The sequence below is a fragment of the Mercenaria mercenaria genome, chromosome 14, assembly GCF_021730395.1.
Source record: "Mercenaria mercenaria strain notata chromosome 14, MADL_Memer_1, whole genome shotgun sequence".
NCBI classification, from domain to species: Eukaryota; Metazoa; Mollusca; class Bivalvia; order Venerida; family Veneridae; genus Mercenaria; species Mercenaria mercenaria.
This window is the reverse complement of record NC_069374.1, coordinates 36,499,035-36,522,258: the sequence shown is the minus strand read 5'-3', so window position 1 is coordinate 36,522,258 and position 23,224 is coordinate 36,499,035. Positions and strand designations below refer to the sequence as shown.

The 23,224-nt window shown below is 36.6% G+C and overlaps 1 protein-coding gene across 1 annotated transcript in view; it reads right to left on the bottom strand.

The window, feature by feature from the left end:
- The window catches only part of LOC123527266 (uncharacterized), a 34,434-nt gene that overhangs the window by 1,497 nt on the left and 9,713 nt on the right, over positions 1-23,224 (bottom strand). Inside the window, exons 5-8 of the mRNA XM_045306617.2 lie at positions 12,037-12,364; positions 11,695-11,872; positions 10,317-10,570; positions 2,684-2,906 (exon numbers count right to left, since the gene is read on the bottom strand). Coding sequence (XP_045162552.2) covers positions 2,684-2,906; positions 10,317-10,570; positions 11,695-11,872; positions 12,037-12,364 — 983 coding nt within the window. The remainder of the gene's footprint in view (positions 1-2,683; positions 2,907-10,316; positions 10,571-11,694; positions 11,873-12,036; positions 12,365-23,224) is intronic.

The following is a 23,224-nucleotide window of genomic DNA, read 5'->3' as shown; positions in this document are numbered from 1 at the left end:
GAAAACAATTTTAAGTAAGAAATAGAAAAGTGGAAACATCTATACTGGAATGGATTAAATTATGTTTGATATAGTTGGAAAATAGCCTAAGTGGAATAAATATAAATTGTGCTTTGGAGTAATAAAATGAATATAAATTATGATGGTGTTTTTGTATTAAATTAAAGTGTATAAAAAGTGTTTCAAATAAATGTCGATGTGTGTTTGAAGGAAAAATAAATGAAATAAATATGCCTTCACCACAAGACCCAACATTGAACAAATCAATAAGAGATGTGCTATACTTATTTCTAATGTCCCAACCACAATGTTTCTATCAACACCTTCAATATTACTAACATATGAAATTACATTCATATTCAGAAAGAAAATATTAAAAAGAAATATGGAAATTAAGAGGTCAAAGTTTAACAGGGCCTGTTTTGTGTCCGGTCCATAACTCTGCCATTCATGAAGGGCTTTTAAAATTATTTGGCACTAATGTTCCCCATTTAATATGAGACGACGTGTCATGCGCAAGACCCAGACCCCAAGCTCTAAGGTCAAGGTCACACTAAGAGGTTAAAGGATAACATGGTCCGGTCAATAACTGTGCCATTCATTAAGGGATTTTAAATTTACTTAGCACAAATGTTCCCTATAATGAGTTGATGTGTCATGCATAAGACCCAGACCCACTGGCACCAGAACAGAAAGAAAATGCCTCTGTACATGTTATACCCTACCCCTAGGTATTCTATAAGAACCATGGTCATGAACGGGTAAATATACTAACCCGTTTCAATCGCGCATTTCATACCTAAAACACGCAGTTCGGGGAATGTGTACTACGGATATCAAACAATTTGTAATTTATCTTCCATTGTGTACCGGTCACATTTCTTCAATACATCGTATTTTAGAAAAACAACGCGTAGTTTATAGTTATTTCAACATTACACAAACAACTTGCTTGAACTTCCCTGGTGTATTTCCGTTCTAGATTACAAAACCACTCTTATAGGCTAACGTGAAAATGTATGTCAATCGTCATTTTACTACACGTGTTCGCTAAAATGTGAAAATGCAGCATAAATGTGCAAAATGAATAAGATAAACACAACAGATGCAGACTAATGTACGATTTCAAATTGAAGATCATATACAAGATGAATTTCATTCATCATTTCGAATTTTATTGTAAAAATGTGATTTTTTAAATTCTGTTTTTGTTTGTTTACATTTAGCCAAACATGTGCACACTGCTGTGACCTCTAGACCGGATATTCATTAGGGAAGGTCAAGCAAGTTTTTTTCTGTAACGTTGACGAAAGCATAAAATAATTTGATAATCTCAGCAATATGGAATATTGAGACATTGTGACTGGTGCACGATGGAAGATAAATTATCGCTTGTTCAATATACTAGGTACCCATTCCCCGAACTGCGCGTTTAAGTTGAGAAATTTACGATTGAAACGGGTTAGTATATTTTCCCGTTCATGACCATGGTTCTTATAGAATACCTAGAGGTAGGGTATAACATGTACAGAGGCATTTTCTTTCTGTTCAGGTGCCAATGCCCAGACCTCAGACCCCTGGGTCTAAGGTCAAGGTCACCTTTGGAGATTTTTTGTCTGTAACGTTTTTTTATGCATTAGTGTATATTCAAATAACTTGGCATAAATATTCACCATTGTGTCATGTGTAAAGGTCAAGGTCACAGGCACCCAAGTTAACGTTTTATTTGTATATGAGATTACCTCCCTTTTTATATGATTAAGTGCAATACATTGTGTTTTTATATCAGTTTTCCACTATTTTAGAATTAAAATATTTTTTAAGTGAGATGATTGGTATTAATAGGTGTAAAAAGCTTTTAGTTTATACTAATTTGTTTTAACTCCATTGTGATGAAACATTTATGCTTATTGTAACCGCTCTCGAGTCCGCTTCCTGGATAACCAGTACTGGTGTCCTGAGAAACCATGGTCGTGACCCCAGTGGGGCTCGAACACACGATCCCTGGATTGAGCGGCCAACACCTTATCCACCGGATCACCGCTCCTCTGGACTGTAAAGAATGCAAGCCCAGGTACAATTTATAAGCTAATGGCATATATATATAAATGCAGCATAACTATGGTTGCAACACATTAGGTTGATATGAAGTGCAACACTGCATTAACAGAAAAATCAAATTCTCCTGGGGTGTAATTTAAAACAATTTATTTTAGTACCATTTAAGTATTATGCATTTCATTTGTTTATTGATTACCCCCCTTTAATATGATAAATTATTTCATTATATTATAATTTATTTTTCCTTACTAATTTAAAAATAAAATCACATTAAATCTTTAATATACAAATATTAGCATTTGAAAGCATTTACCATGCAATCATAGATTTCCAGACATTTTCAAAATTCATAATGTCTTCATGAATTATATGATACAAAATTATAAGTTACATATATTGTCAATATGCCGTCTTACTACTTAAAATATGTTGTAGTTTTGTGAAAAATGTCCCTAGGCGGGGACGTTGGTAATTCTGTTACAAATTCTTGTTCACTCATATATTTCAGTTATTCTTTGAAAAACGTTGAAAACATTTTTGTGCCTCCCTGCAACCCTCTGCATGTACGGCCGATGATTAGTTTTTGTTTCTAATAAAAATATAAAATGTTGTCAACACAAACCTTTGGTTATGCATTAACCTTAGATATAAAACAATGCCAGATGATGTTCTACCATGGTAGTTAAACTCATAAAGGCCACTTGCTGGTGCGACGAAACGACCAGATGATATATTGTAGGCATTCTTATAGTTGACGAAAACTTTGTCAAATGGAACAGTTGACCCTGCTCTTATCGTAACGTTATGAGTTAGAGCGACGGAAAATGCCACTACCGGGTAAGATTCTGTAATAAATCATTATCAATACGTCATATTTTGGCAGAACTTTTAATGATGAAAAGATATTTTAAATACTGGTACTTATCACATGTTTGACGTCGCGGGAGTGTAATAAAGCCATTAAATAAAAATGATAATACACTAGTGTAATAAAGCTTTGACGTCGACGTCATTTATAGTATAGGCGACGTCGGTCAAATTGTCTTGTTTATATAGTAAAAGAAAGTCAATTTCTTTATGTTTCGACAAGAAAGGCTTACATGTGATAAAAAGAATATTACATTTGTGACTTTCCACATTGAATTTATTAAACTCGTTGAATAAAATTGATAAAATGCTCGACAGAGCCTCGCATTTTATCATTTTATTCAACTCGTTTAATAAATTCAATATGAAAAGACACACATGTAATATCCTCTATATATAATTAACATTAATTTCAAGTGTCTTTTATATATTACAATAAATCACAAAGATAAATATCCATTTGGAAAAGCCACATTCCATGTACGCAGTACCCTAAAACAGTATGAAAATGGATGTGTACATGATTTATAATAAATCTGATGAAATACTAAATGAGATACTGCCAATTTCAGAGAAGCTTGCCGAATAGGCGTTTACATCAAACGCAGGTAGTAAATGACGTAGCTGTCACTCTAGTGATCGGTGAGAGGGTAATTTGATGACGCTGGTAGTTTGCTCCGCCCAAACGTATATTTCTATCAATCGCAGTGAAAAGCAACCTCGTAAAGTGTTAGTTACAAAGTGAAATATTAAGGGAGTTTATTTCAGGATAATCATGCATAATCATTGCAATATATACATACATGTGCATGTACACATATAGTAGTCGCAACTTGACCGCGATGGTTGACCTTAGGCTGATTATTCATATCGATTATTTCATTGTAGAAATAAGGGTAGCTTAGGGTAGCCGTGTACATTTTTATATGGAATTAGTTTGTATACGTACAACCGTTTTCAATTATAGGTTGTGCCTCATTATGTATTATAATTCAAAGGTCAACCATCGGGGTCAAGTTGCGTCCACTATACGCAGCATATACACTTAAAACTATTTAAATTATAGATCTGAACTGTTTGAAGATCGACGTTGATGTGTATAATTTGTATTTATAGCAACTCTCGACGAAATACAACACAGCTGGTTTTATGTATTTATTTTGAATTGATGTATCTAGTCTTCGTATTATATCCACGGATTTCGGTCATGGTCTTCAACATTGAACTATAAGTTTCGTTTACCCATTTTGCTTTCAATTGTGAGAAAACAAACTCGGCAATATTTATTTAAAACTACACGCAGTATTTTGTCAAAATACAACTTAAAGTTTTGTCCCTAGAATCGTGAACGTCTGGTAATACCTAACACATGTATGTATAATGCTTTTCTTCTATTTCAACCTTTAGCCTGATTGTATGTCGTAGAGCACAAATAAATGATATAGTACAATCATGAAAATACTTCGTTTGTTTTTGATTTTCCTATAATAGTAACATTTGACATTCCCGGCCTTCCATACTTTATACTTTCTATATCTAATAAGTATCTGCACGTGATCTATAACACCCAATCACAGCACTGGTTACTTCTTGGTCAAAATTTCAAAATGGCTTTGTTTACATAGGTACCTCATTTATACTTGTGCATATATATATTTTTTGGACTGGAAATTATACATTTTCCAGGTAAATATGCCTTATCTTATATTGTTCTCTATGTATGTATGAAATTTGATAAGCTATGTAAACGATTTATTTATTTACCTGTGTAATCTATTGGATGTCAAGCATCATTGATTTTACCTTCGGTAAATTACTTGTTTACAATTTTGACAGCTGTCATCTGTCATTCGCGTTGAATATTTGATATGCAATGTAATTGTTAAATCATTATTATAAATTGTCATAACTTTAATTGTAGGATGATGAAACTATGATGTCATTATGATGCCAATTTGATGATGCTTATTATGATACATGATTATGATGACACATATTAAAAGTCTGCAAACAAAAATTTGTCATCGTCCTTAAAGGAACCCATACCATGTAACATCTAAAAGCTAGTCGGAAATACATCACCAGAGGAAATAAAATCCAATCAAATCAATTACAAAATATAGAAATAAAGAGGGGCGGTGATATGTAGAAAGTGTTTCTGCCTTTGCGACCAGTGAAGACCAAGATCAGCCTGCAAGTTCGTGCAATCTGATCACGGTCTGCACTGTTCGCCAATATCTTTTTTGTAAAAACAGTTATTGGTACTGTCCAAATTGAAAGATGGGCAAGTTCATTCATAATAGAAATTTAGTAGGTTAAGAGTTAAGAGCGCAGCTTGTTGCATTTCGTTCTTGTTAAACAGATAATAGAAACCTAAGATAATGCACTAGATTTTGTAATAAAAAGCTTTATTGTCAAGTTTACATGTCATGTAAATGCTATTTTAGCGCGCAAATTATGACTGATGTCACTCTATTGAACATGCTTTCAGGTCACTGTTTTATTGTAGCACTAAGTCTTTTCAGTAATTTCTTTCTTCTACACATGTGTTTCGGACAATTCTGTAAAGAGCGCAACGCGCACTGAGTGCGACCGAGTAAATCACATGCAGTTTTGGCATTTTTTTTATTTTCATTTTTGCTTCAAAAATTACTAAATGGTGCAGATAAACACGTAGCCATCTTTTTGTTTTAACTAATACGCATTTCCTTTCCTACGATGCGATGTAATCCGACTGTCGGTAAAAAACAAAGTGATGTGGTCACTATAATTATACCTCAGTCTGGGTCTGATTACCACATCTAGTCTTCCAGGTTTCAAGTCGGTTAATTTAGGTTGCCTTGATGCAATTTATTTCGATCTTCCTAAGTTGACGCCGAGAATTGTCGAAGTCAGACAAGTTTACGATAAGAAAATTTTAGTTATGATTTTAAACTGACAAAAGCACATGTGATTCTTATTAAATGCATATCATGATCGGATGGTACGATCGTTAAAAACTAGTATTTGTGACAGGCAAAGTATAAGCAAGACCGCCTTTTACAAACGCCGTGAACATAGAGGTGCAATTTTACTATCATAGTTTTGAATAAAAAAATCTTTTGAGATACGTAAGTTCTATAGAATCTGTTTCAAATGTACGACATAATTTGTAATATACCAAAGCCAAGGATTGACATCGGTTAGAATTTCATTGGAAAAACTTACAATATGAAAAAAAAATACATTATTTCATAGAAATCCGTCAAATTATTACTGAATTCAGAAGACATGTAGTATGCGATGTCATGAATATTTAAATCAAACGGGAAAAGGTAGAGATAAAAAACTAAGCCGTCAGTCAATTCCATCGCCCTTATTCAACTTGAGTGTTCTAATTTCTAGACTTCGAATTGTAGTATCCATCCATCGTTTGACTGCTCCCATAGTCGTGTGGTTAGTCGTTGTCTGGAATCACTGTAACCTCTCAGTGACTGGGGGTTGGGCACGGGTTCGAGCCTTCCTTTCGTCCATATTTCTTTAAGTGAGAAAGTTGGCGTTTCTTACGGAAACGGGAGTCTAGTACTGTTTTTTTCCGAGTAGCGATGCTTAATTAAACTAACCACTCGACATCAAAGAAGAACTGTTGAAATCTGGCGTTAAACCCAAGAAAATAAATGTCCGTTGTGAGCAAGTTTCTTGGCAAGAAGACTTACTTAGTCATGAATCCCGAATCAAGTTTCAATTTGCTATTAAAGCCAAATGAAGGAGCATAGCACTTAAGGTTTGTAACTTCATGTACATCGGCTACCTGGCCGGAAGTTGAATCGTTGATAAGGAGGACATGTTCAATGTGCGAAAAAAAAAAGATTCAAGTTAATTCAAGCATGTCTTCAGAATCGCATGTTTGCCGGATTACCAAACACACAGAAATGCTTAGAGCTATTACCTTTATAACTTGAGTAATGTATGTAAACAAGGCATTTATTTTTAAACTAAATATATAATTTTAATGTGATGCCCATCAGGCTATGATTTACTATTGTAAACTTAGATTTCTGACCAAACGATAAAAATACACATTATTTTTTATCGACTTGTAACAAGGAAATCGATGTACATCGGTGACAGGAAAAAAAAAATTGTAATGTAAACGTGAAATGATCGGGAGAATGCGACGTTAATCAAGTTCTTTTTTACAGACATAATGTAATCAGTCCGAGTGCACGTAAAAAATGTTTGTTTTGAAACTGAGTCTGAGATACGGCTAAAAACTGTTACAGTAATATCATCCATTTAAAAACCATAAATATATTTATGACAGACTTTTCAGTTTAACTTGACTCAGTCAGTGACTAAATGTGTATGATGCAAACACTGAATCGGCGCGCTATTCTGAAATTGGTAGTATATAATGTATATCTTTATTGTTCTTACTTTATACCGCAGTTGAAATATATGTTGTGTATTTTTACTGTTTTCCTGGAACTATTTTGATATCTTGGAGAGTGACTTCGGTATCATTGGAGAAAATATACCGAATAGTAAAATAAACTTACTTTTTTTTATCTTGCAAAGCTCTTGCAAAAATCAAAATACAAAAATTGTCCTGACCTCATCTGCCTACGGTATATAGAGTATATACTATCAGACAAGAGTGCCAGAATGTCATAATATACGCCCGTCACAGCAAATTAATTAACACTAGCACCCGTATTTGCAAATGGAATTTTAATTTTGTGGTTGTTTAGTAATTATTGCAATTCTTTTCTTTTTCTAAATCCACATTAAAACTCCTTACCAGGTAGAGATACCTTAAAATACACCTAAAATTTGAAAGTAACATGTATGTTGTACCACAGAAAAGTGATCTTGGCTTTTCCCTACAGTCAATTATAAAAAGTTACAATATAAATTATTTATAGTATTATTGTAACAACTAAGGGAAGTTAATCTTAACAAAAAAAAAAAAAAAAAAAGAAAAAAAAAATCCCCCAAAAAATTGTTAGTCCACAAAAAATCCTACTAGGTAGAGATAGGTCAAAATACACCTCAAAATTGGATGTAGCATGATGCATGTTGTACTACAGAAAAGTTGTCTCGATTTTTCCCTAAGACTAGTAATGAAAAAGTTACAATATAAGCTATTTATAGTAATAACAAAGGGAAGTAGTTCTAAAGAAGGGACCTATGCATGACACTTCGTCTCATGATGGTGTACAATTATGCCAAGTTATATCAAAATCCCTCCATGCATGAAGAAGAAATGCTTTGGACAAAGTCATTCTTGTATCTAACCTTTGGCCTCTAAGTGTGACCTTGACCTTAGACCTGGGGATCTGGTTCTTGCACATGACACTCCGTATCGTGGTGGTGAAGATTTGTGCCAAGTTATATCAAAATCCCTCCATGCATGAAGAAGAAAATCTTCGGACAAAGTTTTCATTCGTGTATTCTTTGACCTCTAAGTGTGACACTGCCCTTAGACCTAGGGACCTGGTTCTTGTGCATGACACTCCGCCTCATGATGGTAAATAATTGTGCCAAGCTACATCAAATTCCCTCCATGCATAAAGAAGAAATGCTACGGACAAAGTCATTCTTTAATTTGACCTTTGATCTCTAAGTGTGACCTTGACCTTAGACCTAGGGACATAGTTCTTGCACAAGACAATCTGTCTTACGATGGTGAACAATTGAGCCAAGTTTCATCAAAATCCCTCCATGCATGAAGAAGATATGCTCCGGAAAATGCAATTCTAGAATTTGAGTATGACATTGACCTTAGACCTAGGGACCTGGTTCTTGCACATGACATTCCGTCGCATGATGGTGAACTACTGTGCCAAGTGTCATCAAAATTCCTCCATGCATGAAGAAGACATGCTACTGACAAAGTCTGTGGACGCCGCCCGCCCGCCCATCTGCCCGCCAGGGGCGTTCCCATAATACGTCCTTTTTTTCAAACGGGCGTATAATAAGTATGAGCACTAAAAATTAAGGTATAACCTACGCAAAGGGGCGCAACTCAAAATCCGTTTCATTTTTTATTTTTACGCCAGAAAAGTATAAAAACACATTTAACAAAGTTAGAAATAACATTGTTCGAGGTCCGAAGTATGTGTCTTATTACATGACATCATATATTTTTTTTACAGATTTATTATGTTTCTAATTATTAGCTAAGTTAATAGAGAATATTACGTAAGTGTCTTTTCATATTGAATTTATTAAACGAGTTGAATAAAATAATAAAATGCGAGGCTCTGCCGAGCATTTATTCAATTTTATTCAACGAGTTGAATAAATTCAATGTGGAAAGTCACAAATGTAATCTTCGTTTTATCACATGTTTGCCTGTCTTTTCGAAACATCAAAACTTCTACTTTTTTTTTGCCATATAAACAAGTCAATTTGACCAACGTCTCCTATACTTTTAATGACGTCCACGTCAAAGCTTTATTAAACTAGTTTATTATCATTTTATTTAATGGTTTTATTACACTCCAGCGACGTCAAACATGTGATAAAAATGAATATAGGCAACATATAGCAACATTCGTCTACGGCAAGTTTTTCATTCTTGTAACTGTATGTTATATCTATTGTGTTTTAGCTGGTACTATGTGCGTCATCTGAGGTGTTGCACATTTCATTTCTTCTCATGAACAGACTCAGTCAAACCGAGTCTGCTATTATTCTGATTGGCTGCATACTTTGCTTCCAAAGTATCTTTTACAGATTTTATTAACTATCACAACATCAATCTTTAAGTACAGTGTGACGGTTGTAAAAAGTCTACCCAAACTTGGACTCAGTGTTGTTATATTTCCTGGTCCCTTGGGATCATGGAGTCAATTCAATGGATGCGTAGTAGAGTTCCGCTTATGTCGGTGCTAGGGGACGTAATAGGTATTGCACATTTCATTACTTCTCATGAACAGAGTCCGTCAAACCGAGTCTGCTATTATTCTGATTGGTTGTATTCTTTGCTTCAAAAGGATCTTTTTACAAATTCTATTTACTTTGCTTTACTATTACTTCTTCAGTCAGATCTAATATCATAATAACGGTTTCTTTATGATACGTGAAGCCAGCAGGTCTCCAAGAAAGGTAGTAATAACAGTGGTGTTAATTTCAGATTTTTTTAGAAGCTTCTTTAAATAATCTTGAATATCATAATGATCGCGTTGTATTACATTTGTTAACCATAATGCATTATATCTGATTCTGCAAGTGTGTATAACTTAACTATAGATTTACAGATCAAGGTACATTTTAACATCTGTTCTTATACTAGTAGAACACCTCTCTTAACACTAAACCTTTACTTAGTAAATTACTTAACATTCTAAAAGAAAAATGAAATTAAAAATGAAAGAACAAATGTTACCCATTGCAATCGCTACCTGGAAATGACATATCCAGATCTGTAATAACTTGGACTCCAGAGAAAGTTGTATATATTTGGTCTTGTTTTCCAAATAGGTAATTGGCAACTCCTGCGTGAGCTTTTACTGTCATGGTATCGTTGGCGTTCAGATGTAAGATGACAGTGTTCCCCGCACCAGTCCATTCAAAGTCAGTTACGCATTTTATGGAGCATACGTATTGGTCATTGTGGAACAAATCCTGCCATAATTCTTCGTTTTGGTGAGCTAGACTAACAAATTACGTATATAATAATATAAATTAAAATCTACTTTTGTTTTAAAATGTCATACTATGGTATGTATATTTTATAGCATAGTCACGGAAACCAACATGATTTTCTGTGGGGTCCAACAACAAAATAGAAAATTGTGTCGAAAAAAGAAAAAAAAAAGAGAAAAAGAATCAGAATTATCACTATATTAAAACTAACTCAAACTCCATTCCAAAAAGAGCACACTTAACTTCTCTACAAATAGGGAAAGTGTATATATTTCAGCTTTCGGACTAATGCAATATTCCATTGTCCAGATTAAACGCTTTACGAGTCAACGAGTTTAGTACTACATCTGTATCTTCTAATATGAAAAGTTATATATATATTTGTTAATATTGACGTCACTTTGAAAATTAATTAGCGTAACAAGGGGTCAAGGCAGAGTGCTACCTGATCTGCATAATTCACGAATTTGAGTAGTTAAAGAACCACCAATAAATAACTGTATTTTTTTATAGTAATAATACATAATTTGATTTGAAAAATTGAGAATTAGATGAATCACAGTAAGTTTAAAGACAGAATGTTTAATGTTTAAACATTTTACTACATTGATGAAGAGATATGCACAAAAATGTTCTAGGCTAAGTTTAGACATCACTTGCTTTTCACAGTGTATAATTGTTATTTAGTTTTAATTTTGAAACTTTAGAATAACCTGAAAAGAGCAATAACTCAGTAAACACAATTCTGAAAAGAACTATCACGTAAAGCCGGGGAAGAGGTGGTACTTAGGTTTTGGTGGGTCAGTAAGAATGTGAGCAGCATAATAATTATGTTAGACGTCTTCGAACGGCTAGGTTATCTAACATCTTCGTCAAGTTACGTTTGGATGTTAACGGGTAAGTATTTACAGTTGTTTTGTCAGTATTTTAGCAAAATAATGGGAAGAATTAAATTGTGTTGTTGTTGGTAGGCTTGAGAATTAATACTTGTTTCTAGCTGATACATTCATGTTATCGATGTTTTAATTACAAGGATAATGAAAGTTCTAAAGTACAGCTGCCTTAAATACAACTATGTTTGAAAAATGTTTCGTGCAAACATTTACAAAGAACCAACTGCAAGGATTACATTACCTGAAAAACTGAAAAATATATATTCCAGAGGTCGGAGCATTAAAGACTCCAGTGTGTAGATTAAACCCGTTATTAATGTCCACGAGTTTAGTGTTGTACATGATCGAGTCTCCACCCTTCACATTCTGGTAACGGTTGGATGTTACCGAGAAAGCAGATATGGCTGTTTCATCATTACCTTTATCAGAAATAATGAAAGCATATTGTTAGCAGGCTCGAGACCACACGGTGGTTTCATGCTCAAACAAACAACCGACTAAATGGAATAGTTTTTATTAATTATATTTTGTGAATTAACATTAACGTATTTCTTATAGATACTTAAGTATTATATATACATACTTAGCGCTTCAGAACCAATCTGGGCACACGTGAATGTGTTGTATATTCTATTTGTCGCATAGAATAAGTCTACAGGATAGTTAATCCTTGTTTTAACTTGTACTGTATCACCTTCGGAGAGAGAGAGAACCACAGCGTTTCCCCCGGAACCGTAATGTGGTGAATGCGCATATAGGGAAGCGACCCGTTGATCGTTATGCCAAATGTCCAGGAATAACTTCTTTGTATTTGCAGCCACTGCGTACACCTGGCATTTAAACTTCCCACCTTCTCTACTTGTAAACACACCGTTTGATATTTCATTTCTGTTCATGTGATTTGTAATCGTCTGAATTAAAACAAAATGGAGTCCGTAAATTTGCATACCATTAGAAAAGTAACTTCCAGTGTTATAATATAATCATAATTTTATACATTTACGAATCAGGGGTTTAAATACTGACATGTTTCTCTGGTTCTGGGTGCAGATGGGATTACTCGACTTGAAAGTAGTTGTTAAGGTAGTAATGAGGCTCTGTCGAGTTTACACCAAAAGAGTTACCCGAAAGCCGAATATTCCCATTCACACCTGCAGAAGTAGTAATGAGGCTCTGTCGAGTTTACACCACCAAAAGAGTTACCCGAGAACCGGATATTACCATCCACACCTGCAGACAGTGATAAAACCTTTTTGTGTATGTCATATTAGACAAATAATAGTAAAAATAAAATGAAACGAATTGCTTTGTTTTGTTAGAGTAGCGTATTTAACCAAAGCACTGGAAAGAAGCACCCGATAAAGATGTCATAACGTTTTAAGAGCGCACAATAACGTTGTGTTTTTGTTTAGTTGTATTATCTGCAATATAACATTACAATAATGTTGGTGTTTTGTTTAGTTGCATTATCTGCAGCATAACATTACGCATCTGTTTGTTCAATGACACCTTGGAATCGATAAATATACTGTAAGAATTACATGGAATGTATTTTTATTTGAATACAGACTAACAGCTAGTTAGGTTTCCTCCCTTCAACGTCTATTCTTAGATATGTAGTATTGTGGATACGTACATACAATGTAGTGGGAATTCTAGTTTGGTCTAGACCGATTCCGGATCTGCCTTGACCAAACTGGAATTTTAGTTTGCCTAGACCAATTCCGGATCTGCCTAGGTCAAACTGGAATCTTGGTGATATATAGTTTGTATTTTTTGTTTCTTTTAGGCAATTTATATAATTTATTCTTTCCTAATGGATGGAAAACAGACTATATTTTTCAGGTTTAGATTAAAAAAAATAAAAATAAAAAATAAATATGATTATGGCATTTTATTGATAAAATACTTTAACCAATAACTAATATCAAACATTCACTTCAGCATTAAAGTAACAGAAGTTGAAACAAATAGAAAGGCCTACCTTTATAATATTTTAGGTTGAAATATTTTGGTTTTATTACATAATTTTGTGACATGTTGTAAAAATACAATTAAGTATCCCTTGTAAATAGGGCTTTTTTCTTATTCTTCAATGCTTTAATGCAAAAAATTTAAACCAGAACATTGATTTTCATCTATTTTAAATATGTTTTAAGTTCATGAGAAATATTTCAGTTTGGCCTAGGCAGAACCGGAATTGGTTTGGCCAAACTAGAATTCTAATTTGGTCTAGGCAGGTCTGGAATCGGTCAAGACCAAACTAGACTTCTACTTCGGCCTAGACCAAACTAGAATTCTGGTTTGGTCTAGACCGATTCGGATCTGCCTAGATTCCAGTTTGGCCTACGATATATATGTATAGGAACCAATGCGCAATCGTTAACAAAATGTTAAAAAAGGCAAGAACTGATTATTACTCAGAGAAAATAGAATCAAGTGAACGAGACCAAAAAAGCTTGTTCAAAATAACGAAACATTTATTGAACGGTCCAAGTGAAGCGGCACTTCCATCAGGCAAGAACCCAGAACTACTAGCACAGGAGTTCAGCGATTTCTTCATAGATAAAATAGAAAAAATCAGAGCTAATATTGCATCCCAGGATCAGAATGAATCATTAATTCCAGAAGACGGACGCATATCACAATGTGATACCGCGCGTTTGACTAGTTTCAGTCCGGCAACAGAGGAGGAGGTGAAAAACCTTGTTCAAAAGTCAGCTAATAAGTCATGTGAATTAGACCCTCTTCCTACATGGCTCTTGAAATCTTGTATGAACGAACTTCTCCCAATATTGACGAAAATTGTTAACATCTCTCTAGAAAGTGCAATCGTCCCAGAATCATTTAAAACATCACGAATAAGACCATTGTTAAAAAAGCCAAGTCTTGACCAAAACACACTCAAGAATTACAGACCTGTTTCCAATCTGCCATTCCTCTCAAAAATCCTTGAAAAAGTGGTAAACAGAAGAATTGAGGAACATTTGACGAACAATCAATTACATGAAATAAACCAGTCAGCATACAGAAAATTTCATTCAACTGAAACCGCATTGTTAAAAGTTCAGAACGACATTCTCGAATCCCTTGACAAAGGTGACGTCACAGTACTTGTGATGTTGGACCTGTCAGCTGCATTCGACACCATTGACCATAACACCCTTCTTCACAGACTCAAATTTAATTTTGGATTTGCCGATAAACCCCTTCAGTGGGTGGCATCATATCTAACAGACCGCTACCAAACAGTATGCATCGATGGCAAACTCTCTGAACCAGTCCTTATGAAATTCAGTGTTCCTCAAGGATCTGTTCTAGGCCCAAAATTCTACACGATGTACACAAAGCCAGTCGGGTCCATCTGTAGAAACCACGGTCTAATCCACCACTTTTATGCAGATGACTCCCAACTCTATCTATCGTTTAAACCAGTTGACCAAGCATCAAAGGCAGCCACAATCACACGAGTTGAACAATGCCTAAAAGAAATCATCTCATGGATGAATTCAAACATGTTAAAATTGAATGCAGACAAAACTGAAGTAATTCTTTTTTCGAGTCAAAAACACTCCAAACATGTTGAAAATCTAGAACTGAAAGTTGGCGAATCGAGCATAAGACCATCAAAAACTGTTCGAAACCTTGGTGCTACGCTTGATTCGAACATGCACATGGACCATCATGTTAATTCTGTGACTCGAACATGCTACGGCCAAATACGACACGTTGGTCATATTCGACCATATTTGACAACTGAAGCCACAAAATCCCTGATAAACTCGCTTGTGACCTCACGATTAGATTACTGCAATGCTCTTTTGTACGGCGTGCCAAAATCAACAACGAGCAAACTGCAAAATGTCCAAAACATAGCTGCACGTCTTATTACGAAAACAACCCGTTTTGAACATATAACACCAATCCTTAAAGATCTTCATTGGCTTTAAATACAAGATAGAATCAAATACAAAATTCTCATTCAAACATTCAAGGCCTTGCATGGACAGTCGCCGGTGTATATGAGAGACTTACTGGAGGTGTACGTGCCAACTAGAAATCTGAGGTCAGCAAATGCAGCAACAACCCTTGAGCCGCAAAAACGTCGACTGGTTACCTAGATAGGGGATAGAAGTTTCAGGGTTGCCGCCGCAAAACTATGGAACTCTCTCCCTGACAATCTCAGAAAAGATTCATCACTTAATTCATTCAAAAGAGCTCTCAAAACACACCTTTTCAAAATTTTCTACAACACATAGATACCAACTGTGACTGTTTCTACTCATAATAAATATGCCATTGTTATTTTTTGTAATACAGAACTACAGCAAGTCATTCGTCGCTGACGAAGGTCTCTTAACTGTACAATTCATCATGTAATTAACTAAATTGACAATCCATCTTTTATTTCATCATGTCACATTTTAAGGGTTATATGACGTTCTATGTGTGTGTTTTTCGCAAGACTTGAGTTTCACTTGAAATGTGTGTTATTTCTATCTAAAACAGTACATGATGGCACCATTTACCGGGAGGTTGAACCACTATATGCAGCTCGTCTGGGCGTACCAGATGTTTAAAGCACTGGTATTGGCAATAGGGGTAAAACGACCTCAGGGGTGGGGGTGCGGTCATGGCTGTTTGTTACAATAAGGCTGTAAATATTATCATTGTTCATTTATGATATTGTTGTTATTTTTTATTATTATGTACAACGCCATTGAAAATATCATTTATAAAATAGGCGTTTAATCAAATTGTTCAGTTTCAGTTTTGTGATTGCATATGTCATGTTTTGTTATTTTCCTACATATCTGCGATGTGTCACATGTTTAATTGTAAAGCGCCTTTGTACGTATATAACATATGAAAAGGGCGCTCAACAAATCTGGTATAATAATAATAATAATAATAATAATATATATAACCGCACCTACACAGTATTTGCATCATACACAGGTAGGCCACTGACTGATATCGATTTTCTTATCGTGAGTGGCTACTTTTGTAACCGTCATTTACATAAATGTAACCGTCATTTACATAAAATCCTCCCAAGACACGAGTAAAGTTACGTACATTTCATTTTGTGTTTTTTTTCAGTTAAGTTGTCTAAACAACACATAAACTGAAAAGTCAGTCAAACAATGAATATATGGTTTTCAAAACTGATGATATTACAGTTTTTAGCCATATCTCAGAATCAGTTTCAAATCAAACATTTTTTACAATCTCTATACAAAACGTGCAGAATAGACATCTCCCAGCGATTACCAAAAAACTCGGACAGATTCCTGTTCGTCCTCCTTCGGCTGCAAAGATGACCATCTCATGTCTGCGAAGCATGTCGTCTTGGTTGGTTGTTGTGTGTTGCTGAGCAATCTGATTCGTGCATGAAATACGCTACCATACTCCGGACAAGATGGACCAGTTGGTACGGTGACTGATGCTGCTTTAGACGTTCGTAGCTGCATTTTCTGTATAGATTGATTGACACGGTGGTTTTCATATACTCTGGCTCACTGCTTGAATTTTGAGCGCCATAACGATTTGTTTTCGGCAAGTTCTTCCCAATTGTCTGGTCCTATTTAAAACACTTTGATGGACGACTTGAGTCCGCTCTTCTTACGTTCCGTTCTGCAGTTCGCCATAAAGAGCTGTTTTGGGATCTGCGAGTCTGGCATTCTCCTTACATGACCAGCCCAACGGAGCTGTCATTGGCGCATCATGGTGTCAATGCTGTACATGTTGGTACGATCAAGCACTTCAGTGTCGGGTATTTTATCTTGCCAATTTATGCATATGATTTTACGTAGACATATGGTATGGAAGTGATTCAATCTCTTTGCATGTCTCTGATACATTGTCCAGGTCTCACTTGCGTATAGTAGTGATGTCAGCAAAACAACACTATAAACGCTGAGCTTTGTCTTGGTGTTGATGCCTCTGTGGTTCCGTACCGATTTGTGTAGACGGCCTAAAACTGAGCTTGCTTTAGCTACACGCGCATTGACTTCATGGTCAATGTGAACAACTCTGGATAGGGTACTCCCGAGGTAAGTGATATTTTTTCCACTGGGTTAAGTCGTTGAGATTTGATGTACATCTCAGTGTAAGTTGTGTTCTGTCTTTTTTGTGCTAATGGTCAGGCCAAAGTTGTCACAGGCATCTGAGAACTTATTGAGACTGTCCTGCATATCGGGCCCTGAGAGGTGGAATTTAGGGCACAGTCGTCAACAAAAAAGAGGTATCGGAGTCTGATGTAATGGACCATTGTCTTGGACTTTAGACGACGTAAATTGAAGACGCCTTCGTCGGTGCGGAACCTGATATCAACACCTGGATCAGAGTCGGAGAATGCATCTGCAAGCATTGCAGTAAAATCATGCTGAAAAGAGTAGGGGCAAGCAGGCAGCCTTGTTTGACCCCGTTTGACACCTCGAATGGGGCAGATTGGTTACCGTCGTCAAGAACATGGGCCTGCATTTCATCATGGAATTGACGTACCATCGAAATAAATTTAGGTGGGCAGCCAAACTTTGCCATGATCTTCCAGAGACCGGTCCTGCTGACAGAGTCAAACGTCTTTGTGAGGTCCACAAATGTGGTGAAAAGGTCAGTGCACTGCTATTAACATTTTCCCGGAGTTGTTTTGCAGCAAAGATCATATCTTCGGTACCACGGCCTTCACGAAAGCCACACTGACTTTCTGGGAGTAGGACATTCTCAAGATGACGGAGAAGTCTGTTCAACAGTATGCGTGCAAGGATCTTCCCAGCGATGGCCAGTAGCGATATACCTCTATGGTTGTCGCAGCATTGTATGTTGCCCTTACGCTTGTATAGATGTACTATTGAAGCATCTTTTAGGTCTCTTAGGTTTTGCCACATGGACTGAAATAGCTCTGTCAGCTTCAGGATAGAGGTGGGACCACAGACTTTGAATATCTCCGCTGGAATTTCATCTGCCGCAGGGGCTTTGCCAGTTAACATCTGGGATATTGCCTTTTTGTCTCTTCAGTAGTGGGCCGGTGGTCTAGTGGTAACACACTTGACTCTCAACCAAGAGGTCCGAGGTTCAAATCCCGGTCCAGGCACTGGAAATTGAGATGCTCTTGAGTGTCTCCCACCTAACTAAGAGATCTGTACTGGTTCTTCGCAGGAAAAACGGCTTTGCGTGTATCGGTGCTTTACACCAGACACGTTAAAGAATCAGACTGTCTATTTGCATAGGGCTAGGCTAAGTTAGCCGGACAAACCTGTATCTAAATAGGATTTCTCTCTTTTCTGGTGGCTTCATCTCACTCTGTCACTCTAGTCAGATCGTCTGTACTAGCAGAGGGTGAATTTCGCGCCCTGTGTGGCTGCGTTTGCTATATGTAAAGCGCCTTTGAACGTGTTTTATTGCATGAAAAGGGCGCTATATTATTCTGGTTTAATGATAATAAGTGATGTGTCTATTGCTATTTGAGGAAGGCGTTCTATAGTCGTGTTGTTGGTGGATGATGGTCTGTTGAGCACCGACTCGTAGTGTTCTGCCCATCTATCATGAATGTTAGGTTTGTCTGCGAGAACCTTGGTACAGGTGAGAGGAATGGTAATGTACCAGCTAGCTGTGGACCATACAGTGTTCTGACAGCCTCGTAGAAACGTTTGGTGCTGTGGGCATCTGCATTACTTTGTATTTCGTCGGCTTTGTTGCTTAACAAGTTGTCCTTCATTTGCCACAGTTCAGCCTAGACAGTCTGCTTTACTTGATGTAGAGCAGCAGTTTTGCTGGAGTCTTGTTGGCTGAATATGTCTTCAGCAGTCTATTCTTTTATTCCAGTAGGTTATCAATCGCCGCCTCGTTGTGCTCGTCAAACCAGTCTTGGTGGCAGTGAGTCTTTGGACCGAGGATAGTACTGCATGTTGAGTGTACTGTCCTTAAATTGTGCCAAATCCTGTTCAATGTCTCTGGAGTTTAGAGTGAGTGGTTCCAACCTTTTCTCTAACTCTCTGGTGACTTGCTGTTTGACGTCAGTAGATGTAAGTTTCTGAACGTGCAAACGCTTCGAGAGTTTCTTGCCCTGAGGTCGCCCTGAGGTGGTTTGATTTTGAAGTTAACCTTGCACAGGATGAGGCGGTGATCGTTCCAACAGTCTGCTCCACACAACGACTTTGTCACACGAACATCGAGGAGGTCTCTTCGGCGGATTATGGCGTAGTCCAGAAGTGTCCGGACGTTCCATGCACCAAATGTGATTGGTTGTATGTTTTCTTCTTGTATTTCGACCGCTTGGTGGGAATCCTAGCCACTCGTGGTAAACTGGCCCAGGTGTGTTGAGACAGACAATGGCTAGGACACCTTTTCTAGTCCCTTTCTCATTCTGCGGAGGTGAGCAGTGCGGTCCTTAAAGGGCTGCTCAGTCACCCAAGGTGCTGCCGGGAGCTACTGCTGTCTCGTTCAGTGAGCTGACGACCAATATCTTGAGCCGACTGTGTGGAGGGTAATGACTACAGCTTTCAGTCTATCTTCACCTGCTGCTTTGTCATTCGCCAACCGCCCTTGACTTGTGGTGAGTATGTGGTGTTGTGTAGGTGCTTGCATGTAAGGAGAGTATGGCTTGCGCTGACGACTTTGTTTAAAGTAAAGGAGGACTGCGCATAACCAACCTCACTCTCTCGTCTAGGTTCAACTGGATCCAGTGGCAAGACATGGTCAAGACGGATGCAGAAGTTGCCGGAGTCTAGACAAGGTTTGACATAGAGAATCGCCCACGTGACTTCACTCCGATATTTCTGTCAGGGTTGTTTTCCCTTAGCTTTTTACTATTCCTAGTCATCCACAAGGCAGTGGCGGGCTGAATATATTATGTCTGTAAAACTGTCCCATTCTATAAAATTTTGATAAACTTCGCATTATCTCGATTATTTCACGTTAAGAAGTTTTTTTTTTCTGTCACCGATGTCCATCAATTTCCTTGTGACAAGTTGATAAAAAATCACTAATGCCTTCTAGCCTCACTACAAAATGCAAACAAGTACAAAATTTGCAACAAGAGTCAGCAAAAGGAAACTCCGCGCCAAGCAAAGCAGAGTACGTAGTACTGATAGAATAGGGGATGATATAACGATAGTGGTGTCTTTGTTGTAGACCCTAGGCAAACAGACACAAAGTTGTGCTTAAATCAAGACTTACGTAGTTTTTCATCCGAAATGATTGAGTTTTAAACTTAACTCGGATGTAATCAATACCATTATTTTGATAAATTTCTAAGCGGGAATGTGGGCTCTATATGATACTTTTAAGTTAAATTATGAGGAAGGACTAAGATGTACAATGAATGAAACACGTTACATCATTGTATCACGCCTAAGGGCGTGAAACTCACAGGAACAAGAAAGTTATGATCCAGGTGTTATATGTTGACGATTACGCTGGTGTATTTACTTAGAGGGTATTGTTGATGTTGTTTTCTTCACCTCATCCTTAGGAGAACAGCTTCTGAATACGCAGCAATGAATATTGACTAAATACTTCACTACTATAAAAACCTTTACCACTATATATACAGTCATATACTGATCAACTGGTATATGGGAAAGAAAAACACTCAATGTTGTGCAATCAGTCACCTGTCAAAAAAGACTATTGCTCTGATATTGCTAAATGTAAGCCTGTAAGAAACCTATATTGAGTTAATAGAGCAAGAATACTTTAAAAAGCAAGTCAGTTTGGTTCAAATGGCAGCTTTTGCCTTATTGTTGGGTAAATTTGTAAAACGTTTGACTATAATTATGCATGTCAAACGTTAAAGACATAAATACATTTTTGTACTTAACTAAAAAAAGTATAAAACTAGACGCACTATGCCCTACTGATACCTTGATGTTTACAAACATGACTATAAATAGATTAAAATGGAACACAGGGAATTCAACATTGTTCCAACATGTTAAAATCTAAATATTTCTAGTTTTAGTACCAATTACAAATTAGCTTAGAGGTAAAGCATACAGTTAATGATAAACAGAAGTAAAGCATACAGATCTTTTGCAGTGTGCAGCATCGACATTTAATTTTCATTTAATGTTTGCACAAAAAATTAGTTTCCTTCATGTGTTCTCTGACAACATGACAGAAATATCTAAAGCCGATATGTCAGATGAGAAAGGTTTAGCATCATATCAAAGATAATATTAATTAAATGCATGCACTTGTGCAAATAATGAACAAAATATTATGTTAAATAAAACCATATATGCAAATATAAACCATTAGAGTGACGTTATGCGCATCTTACTGCATATAGTGTGTGTTTTGGTGAATGTTTTATAAAAGCAATTTTCGGTTGATATGCATATAAATGTGTTTAATTAAAGATAATGCCGCTTAAGTATTTGAAGATAATTCTTTAGAAATAAAGAAATCGGACTGACAAAATAATAGTTCTTTTCTTCAATCTTCTACGCAGTGATCTCCCTTACCTTTAGGTAAAGATATCTGAAGTTGAAGGGAAGCAACTCCAATTCCTGCGTGTAGTGTTATTTTTCTTAAAAAGACTGTCCCAGTCAAAAGAAAAAAAGTCATACTTTGAAAGTTATTATTTCGTACATGTAACAGGGAGAGTGTGGTATATTGGGTTAAAATCTATAATTTCCTCCACCTTTTTAACACACACACACAGACACACACACGCACGCACGCACGCACGCACGCACACACACACATATCTATTTCAGCTTGATTTTTACTTGAAAAAAGAAATGCGCATAATTCCACTTTAAAGACAGAACGAACATATGGGAACAAACATGAACACGAATAGGGAAAACAAAGAAAATCAGAAAAAAATCGTCATGAGGATCCGAACTCACAAAACGATTTGCATATATCCACTTGATGTCTGCATTTTACCCGACTGAACTATGGTGCAGTATACTAATTGGATTGTTGTAATGAAACAAATACGTATAATTTACTTTCAAGTAATGTGTAAGCAATATGAATTGTTATTTTATCAGTTACCATACAATGGACTCGTCCTCGCGTTTCGGCGAGAATCACTTTATCATTGGGGATAGTACGTACTGTGTAGCGATATTGCATGTTGTTGTGGTTCGTTAAGAGAAGGCCAATGGCCCAACACTGCTGTGTTCAACTCTCTAGGTTTCTTTCGGGGTTACCTCACCCTTACTTCCGAGTTCATACCCTTCCATGGGAACACAGGGGCTATTTGTCCAATAGCTGGGGGTTTGTTCATAGGCTTGGCGTGTCCACACACCGGTGGGCTTGGCATGCAACATGTCTGGGGCAGACCTCCTCCGAGTCCCCTGCAGTTCTGACTGAGGCCGAAAGCTGCTCAGTTACCGTGTGGCGTCAACTGGGAGGCACTGCAAAAGGGCTTGTCTGCAGAGAGCCGATGTACTGGCAGGGAAGACTTACGCACTCGGCTTCTTTTTCACCAGAAGGTTAGCCAGCGGCGGAGGCTGAAAGCGGAAGGTGACAAGCACACAACACACAGCACACCACACTTGACACATCAACAAACCAGTGCCACACATACTGTGTAATAGGTTGTGTTGATTACCGAAAGAGGAATGGGCATAAAAACCATGCCTACATTAACATGTTAGAGCACTGTGACTTTAGGAATTGCAGTGTGAGTTATAAACTTAATACATAGAAAACACGAGATAGTAACAACACGATACACAACATAAAACAATACTTAACTAATGCACAACTATTCCAACAAATGCATATATAGAAGTAGTAGTATAAAAATT